The sequence below is a fragment of the Capricornis sumatraensis genome, chromosome 3 (assembly GCF_032405125.1).
Source record: "Capricornis sumatraensis isolate serow.1 chromosome 3, serow.2, whole genome shotgun sequence".
NCBI lineage: Eukaryota > Metazoa > Chordata > Mammalia > Artiodactyla > Bovidae > Capricornis > Capricornis sumatraensis.
In genome coordinates this window covers 66,951,747-66,969,272 of record NC_091071.1, presented here as the reverse complement: position 1 = coordinate 66,969,272, position 17,526 = coordinate 66,951,747, and the positions used below count along the sequence as shown (strand labels likewise).

Here is a 17,526-nt window from a genome sequence, read left to right as displayed (position 1 = left end):
AGTCATAAAAGATATAACTAAACTGTTAAAAAGTATCTACCTATTAGATACAGAAATAAAAATGACAGAAATAAATACCAATGTGTGTATACATGGTTAGTAAAATATCGCCAGTAATAAATCATGCTGCTATTACACAGGCCCTCAATATGACACAATGAGAAAAGCACTTCACCTCCATAGTGTTCTTTCCAAAAGTCCATAGCATGATTGCTGATACCAAAATATAAAACTATAGTAATCCAAATAGTGTGGAACTGGCATAAAGACAGACACATACACTAGTGGAACAGAATAGAGACCCCAGATAGACAGCCTTCCATATACAGTCAAATAATCTTTAAACAAGGGTATCAAGAAAGGGGAAAAGACAGTCTCTTCAATAAATGATGCTGAGGAAACTGGACAGCCATATGCAAAGGAATGAAGACCCTTATATACAAAAATTAACTCAAAATGGATTATAGACCTAAAGCCTAAAACTACGAAACTTACAGAAGGAAATGTACAGAAAAAGCTTTGTGACGTTGCATTTGGCAATTATTTCTGAGATATGACACCAAAAGGACAGGCAACAAAAGCAAAATTAGAAGAAAAAAAATGAGACTATATCAAAGCAAAGGACCTCAACAGACATTTCTCCAAAAGAAGATAAACAAATGGCCAAGAAACATGTGAAAAGATGCTCAACATCACCTATCATCAGGAAAATGCAAATCAAAACCACAATGAGGCATCACCTCACACCCAACTGAACGGTCACTATCAGAAAAAAACAGAAAATAAGACTTCCCCCGGCAGTCCACTGGTTAGGAATCCACCTGTCAATGCAGGGGACACAAGCTTGACCTCTGGTGGAAGATTCCACATGCCGTGGGGCAGCTGAGGCCATGTGCCACAACCACTGATGCCCAGGCACCCTAGAGCCCCTTCTATACCACAAGAGAAGCTACCACAATGAGAAGCCCACACACAGCAAATAAAGAGCAGCCTCAGCTCGCTGCAACTGGAGAAGGCCCACGAGTACCAACCAAGCCCCAGTGCAGCCAAAAATAAATTAAAAAAGAAAACTAAGTGTTGGCCAAGATACAGAGAGACTGGTACAATCCTGGTAGAATGTAAAATGGCGCAACTGCTGTGCACACCAGTATGCAGATTCCTCAAAAAAATTAAAAAATTAAATAACCATGTGACCCAACAGCTTCACTTCAGGGTATTTACCCAGAATAATTATAAGCAGGATCTAAAGTGATATTTACAGACTCATGTTCACTGCAGCATTATTCACAATAACCAAAAGGTGGAAGGAACCCTAACGTCTACTGACAGAGAAATGAACAAAGGAAAAGATCACAGCATGAGAAAACATTAAAATGGAATTGAGGGTCATTATACAAAATACCTGATCAGCACTTTTCAAAACTAAATGAAAATTGTTGTGACCTTTAAAAGATCCATACTGGAAAAGAAAAAGGACATTAGTGGGAAAACTGGTGAAATCCAAATAAAGTCTATAGTTAATAGTAAATAAATAAGAAAAAAATCTATCTGAATTATATGAAGATACAGCAACAATGACCAGAATTCTGAAAAAGAACCTATGAAAATTAAAAGACTTAAAAGAAAGTAGATTAGGAAGTACTTTGAAGGCATACAATTACTGTTGATAACAGGAAAAAGTGAGTAGGAGGGCAGATCTGTTGTCCAAAAGATTATTTTAAACATATTAAAAAAGAAAACAAATAATTCCCAGTCTCAAATTTCCACAGACAAGCAGGTACCCTGGAATACTGACAGAAATAATAAGAGTTAAGTTCATTTAAATTGGGGAAATTTGCTTCCCCTTCTAGTTATAGAACTGCTCTCCTGCCACAATCAACTAGGAAATCAGACAAAATATATGAAATAACAGTTTTCAAACAGTGGACAATATACCACATAGGACTGTGTTCCCTGCAAGAACAGCAAATGAACTAAGCTCTGAAACTGCCCTAGCTTACTGCCCAGAGGTGGTTTCAAAGCCACAGCACAGGAAGGGGGAACCAGAGGAACCTGGCAGTCGTGCCAACTTAAAGAGACTGAGATGAGAGTTTTGAGAAGGCCAAAGCAGCTAGAATTTATAGGATAGTACTAGAAAGGAAGCTGCTGCACAGAGAGAGGGCTCTGGAGATCAGCAGAAGGTATCTGCAAGAATAAGGCTGAGTAACATTGTTCATGAGTAAGGTCAGTGTCCACAGGCCAGGGAAAAAATACCCAAGAGCAGCACAGTGAGCAATTCTCAGGTTCACACAGAGCTTAGAATAGTTCATATCCCTACCAGCTAGAACAGACAGAGATATAATAACGTAAGGGGGCTTGGGTAGAGTCCTCAAAGCCACATCTTAGTATAAGAGCTAAAGTAGCACTACAGCAAAAAAATACTATGAACCTATCTTAAGAAAATATAATAAAAAGTCTCAAAAAAATCAAAAACTAAATGTGAGAACAAAGTCCAACACTCATTAAAGGGCTACTATAACTTTCAGCAAGCAACATAAAATCCAGCATCTAGAATCCAATAAAAAGTAAGAGGAATGCAAAGAAGCAGGAAAATAAAACATCAAAATCAGGATAAAAGTCAACAAACATAAACAAACCCAGTAATGATAGAGATGACGGTATTAGCAGACAAGGACCTTAATTAAGGTAAATGTTATAGATATTTTAAAAAATTTCTGAAGGCTATAAAGGTAAATATGAAGACAATGAGGAATTAAATTAAAAACTACCCAGGCAGGACTATGGTATAAAAAATATAATATCTAAAAAAGTGAAATTGAAATGATACTAACTGCACAATAGACACTGCAGAAAAGATCAGTGAACATGAAGACAGAGCAACAGAAACCATCAAATGAAGCACAGAGGGGAAAACTGGACAAAAAAATAACCACAGCTTCAGTAGAATACTAATGAGAGGATTAACTAACATATAATAAGAATCACAGAAGGAGAAGAAAGGAAACAGGGAGAAGGGGAGGGAAAAGCATTTGAAGAAATACTGGCCAAATATTTTACAAAGTTAATGAAAATCATAAACTCACAAACCTAAAAATCTCAACATATCCCAAGCAAAAGAGGCATAAGAAAAACCATAACAATGCATATGAAAATCAAATTTCTGAAAACTAGTATATAAAAAGGAAATTTTAAAGAAAGTTATAGGGGGACAAAACACATTATGTACAGAAAAACCATGAAAACAATGACAACAGGCTTCTCATTAGAAAGCTGAAGAAAATGGAAGATACCCTCAATGTGCTGAAAGAAAAACTGTTCCTAGAATTGCCAACAAAAATCTTTCCGAAATGAAGGCATAATAAGCACATGAAAAGATGCTCAACATTAATAGGAATCAAGGAAATGCAATTCAAAACCACAATGAGATACCACCTCATGCTTTGGCTATAATCAAAAAGATGGTAACAATCAATGATACCACAAATAACAAATGCTGAAACTAAGATATGAAGAAAAAAGAACCCTTGTACACTGTCGGTGGGGAGGTGTAACTACTGTGGAAAACAGTATGGAGGTTCCTCAAAAAACTCAAACTAGGGACTTTCCTGGTGGTCCAGTGGTTAAGAATCTGCCTTGTAAAAGCAGGGGACCTGGGTTTAATCCCTGGTTGGGGAAGTACCATCCCAAAGGCCACAAAGTAACTAAGTCCGCCTGCTGCAACTATTGAGCCTGTGCACTCACAAGCCAGCACACCACAGCCAGAGAGTCTATGCACCACAATGAAAGATCTCGAATGACACAATGAAATTCCCACATGCCGCAGCGAAGACCTGACACAGCCAAATAAATAAAGTATTTAAAAAAAAAAACTATAACTACCATATGATCCAGCAATTTCACTCCTTGGGTACATACCCAAAGAAAATGAAAACACTAATTCAAAAGATACATGCACCTCAATGTTCAAAGCACCATTATTTACAACAGCCGAGATATGGAAGCACACTGTGTCCACCAACAGATAAAGGGATAAAGATGATGTCACACACACACACACACACACACACACACACACACACACAGAGGAATATTACTCAGCCATAAAAAGGAAAGGGAGGGAGGGAAGGAAGAGAGAAACAAAGAGAAAGGAAAAAAGAAAGTTTCTGCCATTTACAACAATACAGATGGCCCTGGAGAGTATTATGCTTAGTGAAATAAGTCAGGCAGAGAAAAGATAAATACTTTTATTTTTTATGTTATCATGTCATATATGTGTGTTATCATTTATATATGGAGTTTAAAAAACAAAACAAACCAGAGAATGTAACATAAAAGAAACAAACTCGCAGATGAAGATGATGAGGAATGCAAAAAATATGAAAACTCTCAGAACAACTGTATAAATATCTGAAGTGAAATGAAACCAAAATGAAGATATAGAGAACAAAACAGTGGTTATCAGTGGGGAAAGGAAAGGGGATAACAATAAGACAAGAGCAGGGGAGTAAGGTATATACAAACTACTACGCATAAAATAAGCCATAAGGATAGAGTATTCAGCACAGGGGATAGAGCCAATATTTTATAATAACTATAAATGAAGTATAATCGACAAAAATCTTGAATCACTAGGTTACACACCTCAAATTAAGATAATATTATAAATCAACCATACCTTAATTTTAAAAGTGCTTAATAAAGGTAATAACAAGCATTGGTGAGAATGTGAAGAAAGTAGACCCTACATACATTGCTGACAGGAATACAGAATTACGGGCTCGCTTTGGAAAATAGTTTGGCAGTTCCTCAAATAGTTAAATACACAGTCACATACAACCTAGAAATTCCACTCTTAAGTATACACTCTAGAGCAATGAAAACATATGTCACACATAAATTTGTTTATTCCAAAGCTGGAGCAGAGAAAGTACAAATAAGCCAAGAACACAATGTGGAGCCAGAAAGCAGAAGATACTGAAAAAATAGAGGACACATCAAAAGGTGTACTTGCGAAGGGCAAGGCTGCCACATACGGGCAGTGTGAGCGACACAACACACAGCAGCAGTAACCCATTTCAACCGACAAAGTAGAAACGGACCCTGATGCAAGCGAATCGTAAGTGACGGAAGAAGGGGAGGCGCTTCTTTACAACAGAATTCTATGCACCAGGATTTCCACTGTTCCTTCTGTAAATATCTAAATATAGAAGGAACAGTAGAAATTTTTAAATCACCATTTGGTAAACACCACAATAATAACTATTTCAAACAAGAATCATTAATACATGCCAGAATTGGGAGGCACAAGTATGAGAAACACAATATTTACGTAATTTCAAAGTATCTTCCTACAACATATATTTATTAATTGTAATGGGAAATACAGAAAACCTTTCAGTGCAAGAATCCTGTCAGACATCTCCTTAGATAACTGATCAAAATTAATTAACATCACTAGTATTAGGGCAAACCAACATTATATGCTTCCTGATGTAATGTACTTAGAAGCATATGTCAATTCTGCATCCAAAAGTATGAATTTTACCACAGGAAATATTAGAGAAACCTCAAGGTTTAAGGGCCTAAAGTAAATGGCCACCACTCCCCAAAAGTGTCAAGGATGTAAAGAAACAAGGTGATAAACTGTTTCAGATTGAAGGAAACTCAGGACACAGCAACTGTTAAATGCAACATATAGGTAACCCTGGACTAGATTCCACCCAAAAATGAATATTAGTAAGAAAATTGGTAAATCAATTTCCTAATTTTTATAACTATACTGTATTAACAGTTGGAGAATGTAAACAGACCTCATATAGGAATTTTTTTTTAACTAGTTTTGCAAGCGTAAAATTTTTAAATTGTGAAACTTCTTGAAAAAACAATTTTTATTTAACCTTAAGCAGAGTCACACAGACTGGGAAGAGGTAGTTCTAATACATATCCAACAAGGAATCCATACCCAGAATAAACAACACCTAATCATTACAAAAAAAAAGAAAAAAGAAAAAAATCCTTCACAGAAGATGACCAATAAACATTTTAAAAGATGCTCAAAATCATTAGCTATCAGAGAGATGCAAAACAATCATGACATACTATACTTGAAGTATGACCAAAATGAAAAAGAATGATAATACCAAGTGCCAGTGAGGATGCAGAACAATTAGAAATTCTACAATACCAGCACTGTAAGTTAGAATAATAATAAATAATTTGGAAAACTACGTGGCAGTATCTACTTAAAGCTATTTAACTAGTAGGGGTGGGAAGTGTGGAGAAGAGGCAGGGTAAGTGGGTAAGTACACCCATTCACCCAACAGAAATGAGTTCTTAGATCTACGCACCAAAAGATATGTACATGAAAGTTCAAATCACCTTAATCCATAATAGGCAAAAACTGGAAACAACCCAAGTGCCCGTCACAGCAACCTGGGTAAATATCCTGTATATTCTCTCAGGCATAACGTTGGCTTATAAAAAGTGTCAGAGTGCATAATGTGTGATTCCATCTCTATCAGGCAAACTAACCAACATGGTGATATAAGCTGGCATGTGGTTATCCTAGGAAAGACAGTACTGACTGAGAAGGGGCACAGGCAAGTCTTCGGTGGCACTGGATTTCTTCTAGATCTTGATGTGGGTACTGGGTACATGCGTGAATTAAAACGTAAAAATCTGATATGTACATTTAAAGTTTTCACATTTTATTGTATATGTTATACCTCAATGTAAAAAACAAAAACAAAAAAATCACTTGGGCAAAATAAAACAAAAAGATTCACTATAGATAATGCTCTGACAAAAAGCCCACTTAAGAAGCCTCTGGAATAATTCAGTGGCAATGAAGATGTGAAAAAAACAGATCAGAGAGAGACTCGGGTACCAGGTCTACAGAAAAATACAGCTGAGGAGAAAGGATGCAAAGATAAATATCGCAAGTATCTGGGCGGAAAGCAGTATTACCACACAAGATAGGGAATATAACAGCAGGACTATAGAAAAGAGAACCCCACAGATGATTAAAATCAGGAGAGGATGAGACTAACCAGGGAGAAAGGATGAGAGAGAAGACAGCCAAGGCAGGAATCTATTAAGAGCGCAAACAGGGGAAGCGTAGCAACCACAAGAGACTGCAGAAGAGCAAGACAGGTGGAGAGTTACAAACAGGGCCAAATAGGGCAGAGAAGTTAAAGACAAAACATGAGCACCAGCTTTCAGATCACTGCTGCATTTTGCTATAGTCTTTGTCAAAACCAAACATTTTTAAAAGGCCTTAAATGACCTAAAAAAAAAAGTTAAAGTACACAATTTGTGATTTCCCTGTACCTTCATTTCCAAATTAGTTTCAAACTAGTTCATGCAAGCAATCTGCAAAAACAATAAAGTCATAAGTGGAAGATACTGTTAAGAATTTTTAACTATAAAAGAAAAATATAATCTATTCCAAGGATAGAATACACATAATTGGTTATTTCTTATATATAATGTATATATAATAAAACACTACTCTGCATGAAGTTAGTGGCTTTTCTGTACACGAAATTTTTAATAATCAAATACTGGAAAAAAAATCTGGCCAGCATGAAAAATAAATATATGCATAAAGAGCAAGTTATAAATTGAACACTAAGAGAATAATCTTCCACCAGTGAGCTTCTTGAAGCAATCAAGAATAGAGCCTCAGGCTTCCCTTGTGGTCCTGTGGTTAAGAATCTGTGTTGCAATGCAGTGGACACTGGTTCAATCCCTGGTCTGAGAAGATCCCACATGCCTTGGGGCAACTAATAAGCCTGTGTGCCACAACTACTGAACCCACTCGCTGCAACTACTGAAGGCCACAAGCCTTAGAGCGCATGCTTGCCAACAAGAGCAACCACTGCAAAGAGAAACCACACACTGCAGCTAAAGTGGCCCCAGCTGGCTGCAACGAGAGAAAGCCCATGCACGGCAATGAAGACCCAGAGCAGCCAATAGAAAAACAAGAAACAAAATACATATTTTTTTAAAAAGGAATGGAGCTTCTTCAGTAAGAACAAGAAGCAAAGAATCAGCCAGAAAGACCTCTCCAGGAAACAAATGGGTGTCATACAAAACTATACTGGAGAAATAACAGAATGCAGCAGATTAAAGATGGCCACACATTCTTTGCCACTCCTCCCACCAAGAAACTGGTCTATTTCCCTTCCCTCCTTGTCTCTGGGCTGGTGTCATGACTTGTTTTAACTAAAAGAAATAGGTGGAAGCATGTTGTACCACCGACACATCTTCTCTCTCCTGGGAGCTAGCCACCATGCTATAAAAAAGTTTGGAGATAACCTGGAGAGACAGAAGCCAAGTAAAGGAAGGCAGAAATGACCCAGACTTCCAGCCAAGCCTGATAAGGCCCCAGCCCTGTCGGTATGGCCACTTGAACCCTCCAGTCCTGACTGGGCACCAGCTGAATGCAGGCACGTATAGGATCTGAAGTGAGACTAGTAGCAAACTCTCCCAACTAAGCTACAGAACCAGAAGAAATAAATAGTCATTATCTTAAACTACAAGCTTTTGGAATGGTTTGTTACATAAAACTAGATAACTAAAACACTGAACATAATTATTCTGCAATTTTTTTTAAGCATTCCCTACAGTGCTTTCCTCAACAACAGTACATAGCTTTGAAAGAATCTGTAGTTGGTCTCTGGCGAATTGGAAAACAGCAAGTCGTACGAACAACCAAAGGACATTCCCAGAAGTATCAACTAAGCAAGACAAATAGTCCCCTAAGGCAGCTGTGCGTGCTGGAACAGAGTGTACAGTGGTCCCCCAATTTTCATTCTCTCCTCATTTCACAGTAACAGATTTTTTAACTGATCATCTGTCCATCAAAATAAAGACTACATTTCCTAGCCTTCCCTGAAAAATTCTTATGACTAAATCTGGACAAAGGAATGTACAGTGCGGTAGCTTACAGGAAAAAAAGTCCACAATAGACTGCAGGGCAAGTCGTTTGGCCCTCTGACCTTCTGGATAACCAGCTGTCTGGAATTCACAACACTTTGGATGATGAGAACGAAAGGCCACTCCCTTAGGACTGCCAAGGCACAAAGTGCAAGGAGCTGGGGTTTCTAAGACTCATACAGCGAAATCAATATACCAACCCATGACTGCTAAATTTATTTTTACATAAAAAAAGAAATTTCTGTTTAGGCCGTAGTTTTGGGGGGGTTTTCTGACACCTGCAACTGAAACTAACCACATCTCATGCAGTGACAGCATCAAGAAGAGCTGTCTCATGACGGAATATCTAATTGTAGTTTCTCAAGCAAAGACAATATAATGGAGCAAGGACAGTCTTTTCAACAAACAGTGCTGGAACAACTGGACATCCATATGCCAAAAAAAAAAAAGAATCTAGATACAGACATTACACCATTCACAAAAATTAACTCAAATGGATCACAGACCTAAATGTAAATGCAAAACTAAAAAACTCCTAGAAGAAGTGAAGTGAAGTTGCTCAGTCGCTTCCAATTCTTTGTGACCCCATGGACTCTATAGTGGAGAATGGACTCTATAGAGTCCATGGACTCTACAGTCCATGGAATTCTCCAGGCCAGAACACTGGAATGGGTAGCCTTTCCCTTCTCCAGGGTATCTTCCCAACCCAGGGATCGAACCCAGGTCTCCTGCATTGCAGGTGGATTATTTACCAGCTGAGCCACAAGGGAACCCCAAAACTCCTAGAAGATACGGAAAAACTCAGATGACTTAGGGTATGGCAATGACTTTTCAGTACAATACCAAAGGCATGACCCAAGAAAGAAATAGTAAGGTTTGCAACCCCATGGACTATAGCTTGCCAGGTTCCTTTATCCATGGGATTTCCTGGGCAAGAATGTTGGAGTGGGTTGCCATTTCCTTCTCCAAAGGATTGTCCCAACCCAGGGATTGAACACGTGTCTCCTTCACTGGCAGGCAGATTCTTTACCATTGCACCACCTGGGAAGCCCAATAAAAAGGTAAACTTATTTAAATGAAAAATTTCTGCTCTGCAAATGCAACATCAAGAGAATGAGAAGACAAGCCACAAACTGGAAGAAAATACTTGCCAAACACAATATTTGATAAAGCAGTTATCCAAAATATACAAAGAACTCTTAAAACTCAGTAATAAGAAAACAAACTAATTAAAAAATCGGCCAAGACCTTGACAATCATCTCACCATACAAGATATTCATATGGCAAATAAGTGTAAGAAAAGATGCTTCACAATGTCATCAAGGAAATGCAAATTAATAATGGAATACCACTACACCTATTAGAATGGCCAAAATCCAGAACACTGACAGCACCAAATGCTGGCAAAAATATGGAGCCAAAGGAACTCTCACTCATTGCTGGTGAAAATATAAAATGATACAGCCACTTCAGAAGCTTCTTATAAAACTAAAAACATACTCCTGCCATACAATCCAGCAATCATATTCCTTGGTTCAAATGAGTTGAAAATTAATGTCCACACAAAACCTACAGGTGGATATTTATAATAAGTAGTTTTATTCATAACTGCCAAAATTTGGAAGCAATCAAGATGTCCTTAAGTCAGTGAATGGATAAAAAAAAACTATGGTACATCCAGACAATGAAATACTATTCAGCACTAAAAAGAAATGAGCTATTTAAGCCAGGAAAAGACACAGAAGAAATAAATACATATTACTAAGTAAAAGAAGCCAATCTGAAAAGGCTACATACTGCTCGATTCCAATTTCAATCTAAAAAGACCAAAGTAAGGAAACAGCGAAAAGATTAGTGGTTGAGCAGGGTTCATAAACAGGCAGAGCACAGAGGATTTTCGGGGTAGTGAAACAACTCTGTGCGATACTATAATGGTGGACAAAGGTCTTTATACATTTGTCTAAATCCATAGAAGGTAAAGTACCAAGAGTGTACCCTACAGTAAATTATGGACATTGGGTGATGTATCAATGAGGTTCATCAATGGTAACAAATGTGCCACTCTGGTGTGGGATGTTGATAAGAGGGGACGGACATGCATGTATATGGGCAGGAGGTAAATGGGAAATCTCTGTGTCCTTCCCTCAAAGCTGCTGTGAGCCTAAAAACAAAACAAACAAGCAAGCAAGCAAAAAACCTTTAAAAAAAAGTGTCAGTAGTGTCCCCCAACATCCTCCAAGCCTTATACCTGCAATGATATACTTGCCCAAGAAGAGCTCATTTATAAAGGGTCATTCAGGTAAGAAAAAGCAGAACAAATCTGGAAATTAAATTTCCATATTTTTGTTTTAGTATTCTTTCTACTTCATTTCACTAAAAGCAGCCATCAAAACATGTTCCCTTATCACTAAACCTACACATGGCATCAAGGGCAGAAAAACTACCCCATTCACAAACAATTACTGAGTGCCTACTAAGTTCCTGGGCTTCCCGAGTAGCTCAGATAGTAAAGAATCTGCCTGCAATGCAGGAAACCCAGGTTCAATCCCTGGGTCGGGAAGAACCTCTGGAGAAGGAAATGGCAACCCACTCCAGACTCTTGCCTGGAGAATTCCATAGACAGAGGAGTCTGGCGGGCTACAGCCCATGGGGTCACAGAGAGTCAGACACAACTGTGTGACTAACTTTCACTTTCTTTTTCACTGTCACTAAGTTCCTAACACCAGTCTGATGCTGCTGTTGCCGCTAAGTCGTTTCATGTCCGACTCTGTGCGACCCCATAGACGGCAGCCCACCAGGTTCCCATCCCTGGGATTCTCCAGGCAAGAACACTGGAGTGGGTTGCCATTGCCTTCTCCAATGCATGAAAGTGAAAAGTGAAAGTGAAGTCGCTCAGTTGTTTCCGACTCTTCGCAACCCCATGGACTGCAGCCCACCAGGCTCCTCCGCCCGTGGGATTTTCCAGGCAAGAGTACTGGAGTGGGGTGCCATTTCCTTCTCTGAACACCAGTCTCAGTGCTAGAAATAATAACAATGAACAAGAACAAGGCTATCCTTGCCTTCATGGAATTCAAAGTATAATGGGAAGAGGGTGGGGACATCAAACATTGATTAAATTAGATAATATATACAATGTGCCCAATGATAGGCATATAGCAAGTAAGTGTTCAAATAAGTATCAGCTATTGTTACCTATAAATATTACCTCTGTATTTTTAGGTAATCAGCCTTATGGTTACTAAAAAGCAAACCTTTTTATTCATCCAGTTCTCTAAAAATCAATAGGTTCTTCAGATGGTTTCTGCACTGTGCTTAGGCGCTCAGCCGTGTCCGACTCTTTGCGACCCCATGGACTGTAGCCCACGAGGCTGCTCTGTCCATGGGGCTTCTCCAGGCAAGAATACTGGAGTGGGTTGCCATCCATCGGTTTCTGTACTAAAGGTCCTTATTTTTTAACTGTCCCCTCTCCCCAATCCATTTCTGTGAGCCTATCCAGAGGAAGACAGGCTCAGTCAGATTTCCCTACACAGGAACCGGCATTCCTCTGGAGAGGTAGCAGGTGATGAGAAACACCCAGAGGTCCATACCTCTGGTCCATACTCAGAGGTTCATATGGCTGGGCTCCATGCAGACCCACCTCCGCCAGGCTATCCAAGCTCCTGTCCTTACTGAGGCTTGGCCATTCAGCTTCCTCTTCAATGCTTTTCTTCCAGTGTCTTTTTCTTGCTTAAAACAAGAATTTGTGCTGTTTACGAAGAACCCTAACTGATACCGTTAGGCAATGTAAGATCATTCTATAAAAAAGAGTGTTCATAGCCAAACACAATTGCCAAAACTCATCAAACTGCATTATTAAAATGAGTGAATTTATTGTTTATGAAGTATACATCAACAAAACTGGAGAAGTCTTTAAAAGGATAAATAACACCTTTAATAAAATATTTTAGGTTATTTTCATATATATTGACATTATGCTAAAAAACTCATTTAGGAAACACTTTTTAAGATGGACCATTTTAGGACTTCCCTGGCAGTCCAGTTGGTTAAGATCTATGCGCTTCCACTTCACGGGGTATGGGTTCAATCCCTGGTCACCAAACTAAGGTCCCACATGCCATGCAATGCAGCCAAAATAAAAGGGAAAAGTTTAAAGACAGCCATTTAAAGCGTTTCCACTAAAATCAAGCAGCATTAACTGCAATGATTCTAGAATAAGAGAAGTCTGTTAGTATCTAAAACCTATGTCTTGCTTACTAATGTAATAAAGCTCACAGCATACATAATGACCATACCTTGCTTTCAAATTTATTGACAGCACCCCCACAGTACTTTGCTTAATTATTTGTTTTGCTTATATTCCCACTCTCTATTTAGTCTTACTTTGCAAGCAGCCTATATCACAGCAGGAAACCCCCTCAAAATGCAAACCTCTCCAGCTCCAGTTGAAATTAGGACAGCCACACTTGTCATGTCTTACATTACAAGAATTTCAGAACTGCCTCACCTGGTCACACCACGCTACATTCACTAGGCAATCTCTATGACAGGGGCTCCAAGGAACACATCAAAGAACACGGTTGTCCCACCTGCCAATCTTAAGCCTAACTCACATTCCAAAACATCTTCTGTCACCTTAACAAATCCATATTGGATTTGATACTCCTTAGTACACCCTAATCATTTCTGAGACATTTTTGTATTTTAAGGTTAGTAAAAGGTATTAAAATAGAAGGGCAAATAATGAAAAAATAGACTTTGAACATCCAAGTTGCATGTGCATCAGTTCAGTTCAGTTCAGTCGCTCAGTCATGTCCAACTCTTTGTGATCCCATGAATCACAGCACGCCAGGCCTCCCTGTCCATCACTAACTCCCGGAGTTCACTCAGACTCACATCCATCGAGTCAGTGATGCCATCCAGCCATCTCATCCTCTGTCGCCCCCTTCTCTTCCTGCCCCTAATCCCTCCCAGCATCAGAGTCTTTTCCAATGAGTCAACACTTCACATGAGGTGGCCAAAGTACTGGAGTGTCAGCTTTAGCATCATTTCTTCCAAAGAAATCCCAGGGTTGATCTCCTTCAGAATGGACTGGTTGGATCTCCTTGCAGTCCAAGGGACTCTCAAGAGTCTTCTCCAACACCACAGTTCAAAAGCATCAATTCTTTGGCGCTCAACTTTCTTCACAGTCCAACTCTCACATCCATATATGACTATTGGAAAAACCATAGCCTTGACTAGACGGACCTTTGTTGGCAAAGTAATGTCTCTGCTTTTCAATATGCTATCTAGGTTGGTCATAACTTTTCTTCCAAGGAGTAAGCATCTTTTAATTTATACCAAAAAACCCCACAAATATTTCCTAATTACTGTCTCACTCGCAATAAATGATTCACTTTAATTTTAAACACTACAAAACTCAAACTTTTATTCCCACAACTTTCAGATTTAACCACTTTATAACAGATACCCTTTTATCGTACAATTTCCAATATTAAGTTCAAATTCATCACCTACTTTTCAAGTAAAAATTCAGTCATCTTATCCCTGATCTCCCCAAGAATCTAATCAAATTTATAATGTGGGTTTTTTAAACTATTTCCTAAAGTATCCTACTGTATGGCCTTTGGTAACCAGCCTAGGTATCCTACATAGCCAACCAGCGAGAAAATCTCAACTACTCTGCTGCTGCTGCTGCTGTTGTTAAGTCGCTTCAGCTGTGTCTAACTCTTAGCAACCCCATGGACTGCAGCCTACCAGGTTCCTCCACCCATGGGATTTTTCAGGCAAGAGTACTGGAGTAGGTTGCCATAAACTACTCTAATTCCACATAAATTCATAACTGTGTCTCCCAACAAGGTTTGAGGCAAACCAGTGCTGTTCTGGCTCAACTAGATGTTTCAATTCCCACAGATTCTTCCTCTGAGTTCAGCAAAACAAACAATGTAAGCTAACTCAAGTTTCAATATAGTATCTGTGTAGAAAACCAAAAATAAGATACATCTAAATGAAAACCTTGCTTTGCAACATAGTAATATTCCAGTTTCCTGGCCTCTTCAATTTAAATTTCAATTACCTCCAGAGCTCCCCTTTGTACCACAGGACCAAAATATTTACAAAAGGAAAATGTGAAAAGGCCAATATTCACCTACCCAACATTTGGTAATCCAACAATACCAATTTTCAAGGAGGTTCCAAATCTTCCAATGATTGGGGGTGGTTTAATTCCATCACCTCCCTTTTTGGGGGGCATCTGAAATGTCAAAACAAACGTACATGTGAACAAAACATTTTACTATCCCCATTGACCAAAAACACATTTCATCACACAAAATATATTATTGAATAATAAAGAATAAACTGTACTGTATATGTTAATTCAAAACCAACACACTTTATTTTTCAACAACAATATAAACAGAAAAGTTGTTAACAGATTTGATTATGATAGTTGTCAAAGCAGTCACCCCTGAGAAGTCCTAGAAAAACTGATCTAAATATATGTGGCGCCAGGGATTCCCTGGTGGCTTCACCTGCCAATGAAGGAGACACAGGTTCGATCCCTGATCTGAGAAGATCCCACATGGTGAGGCCCAACTAAGTCTGTGAGCCACAAATACTGAGCCTGAGCTCTAGAGCCCAAGAATCGCAACTACTGAGCCCACGTGTCCCAACTACTGCCTAGAGCTCCTGCTCTGCAAGGAGAAGCCACCGCAATGAGAAGCAAGTACTCCACAACTAGAGAAAATCCAGAACAGCAAGGAAGACCCAGCACAGTCAAAACTAAATTTAAAATATGTAAGTAAAATAAAAATATGTGGCACCAGAAACAAAAAATAAACCTTAAGCTGCCAATCTTCCATTTAGACTGTTCACAAAACACTTTCTTAACCTGAGGTGTGGTTACATGAATGAAAGCATTTGGAAGGAGCACAGATAAGAGTGTCAAAGAAAATCCATTTTAGAACCACTAGCAACCGAGTCACCTCCCACCAAACCATTCCCGCTTAATCTGGAACCTACTCTTTCCCATTTCGCACAGAAACACCACGTTTCACGTGAAAGAACACTCGCCAGCATCAAGGTCTTTCCAACAAGTGTCTTCCACCTTTGGCACTGTAGGTATGAATCCTCAGACCACGTAAGCAACGAACGGAATCTACCCTTTGATTACTCCTAGTCCTAAATGGAACTCTAACCCTTTTTGTTTAAAGGTCGAAACTTTCTGAGTCCCTGACAATCTTGCTCCAAGTTTTCTCCGCGCGGAACTGACCCCACTTCAGTACTGCAAACTGAACTTAAGAGGACTGCTAACCTCACGTTTTATAAGCTGGGAACTAAAACTGTCCCTATCTTCTGGCTCCAGCTGAACCTCCGCGGGCCACGCTGAGGCCCCGCTCATAAAGTGATAGTCCAGCCTCTGATCCTTGACCCCGGAGGCCGAGGACTCTCCCTTCTAGGATCTTAACTCCCACCAGTTGCCAGCCAAACCCCAGATCTCCGAAGCACAGTTACATGGAGGAGACTCCAGTCCCCTGGCCTCCTACCGAGGGGTGGCCGGCCGCCCAGCCAAAGCGGAGCCCCTCCAAAAGCCCTCCCCCTCTGGATGGGGCCACTGGCCACCCCCGCCTCGGTAGGAGGCCTTCCCCAGAACGTGCCGGGTGAGGCGTGGGCCGCTCTCGCGAGGCGCGGCCTAGTCCAACAACGCCTCATTCATCCACACGCTCCACGCCGCCGGCTGCCCTCGCCCCGTGCCGGCCACCCGGCCCTGGCCCGACGCCGGCCTCAGAGCAACGGTCGGAGGGTCGAAGACGCGGCTGGGGGCGCGCCCGCAGGCTCCCTGAGGACCTCACCGTGCTCGGGGCGCGCGATGACACGGGGTCCCAGCGGCAGCGGGAGATGGGTCCTACCGGCAACGGGAGGCGGGGAGGAAGGAGGAGAGAGCGCAGGCCCGGCCCCTCAGCCGAGCGGCACGCACGTCGGCGGCGGCGGCGGAACGGGCGGGCTGGGCGCCGGGCTGCACCTGCGCGCAGGCCGCGCGCCCCGCCGCGCCCCGCCCCGCCCCGCCCCGCGCGCGCGCCCGCCCGGCCCGTTGGTCCGGCCGCCTGGAGGCGGGAGAGAGTGGGAGGAGCCGCGCGGCACCCGGGAGGGCGGGAGCTAGAGATCCAGCCCGGCTGCCTGACCTCGTGGTACCCCCGAGAGGCGTCTTCCGCCCTCCCTACACGTGGGCGTCTCGGCCTGGGATCTCGGCTTCCTTCCCTGTGCGTGCTCTGCGTTGCCAGTACGCGCACATTTAAGCCGCCGGACCTCGAACCACCCTCGCCTGAGCGCCTGCCGGCAGACGGGACGACTCAGGTCTAGTAATTAGCCGCGCCAGCCCTGCTTGGCTGCCAACTGAGTCATCGGGGACCACGGCCCCAGCTCGCCTTCTTTTTCTATAACTCTTCGCTCAATCTGATGATAAGAAGCTGGTAAACTTTCTTAAAGGAAAAAAAAAGGACTAAAGGAAGCCTGTGATCTAAGGAATCCTTCGTTGCCTTAATTTATTGTTCAGGTATTTTACAGGCACAGAATCCCTGGATGAGTTT

General features: G+C 40.9%; 1 protein-coding gene across 1 annotated transcript in view; it reads right to left on the bottom strand.

Moving 5' to 3' along the window:
* The window catches only part of OLA1 (Obg like ATPase 1), a 164,415-nt gene extending 147,504 nt beyond the window's left edge, over positions 1-16,911 (bottom strand). Inside the window, exons 1-2 of the mRNA XM_068967900.1 lie at positions 16,792-16,911; positions 15,091-15,191 (exon numbers count right to left, since the gene is read on the bottom strand). Of these exons, the coding sequence (XP_068824001.1) occupies positions 15,091-15,191 (101 nt within the window). The 5' untranslated portion in view covers positions 16,792-16,911. The remainder of the gene's footprint in view (positions 1-15,090; positions 15,192-16,791) is intronic.
* Between the last annotated feature and the right edge of the window lie 615 nt (positions 16,912-17,526).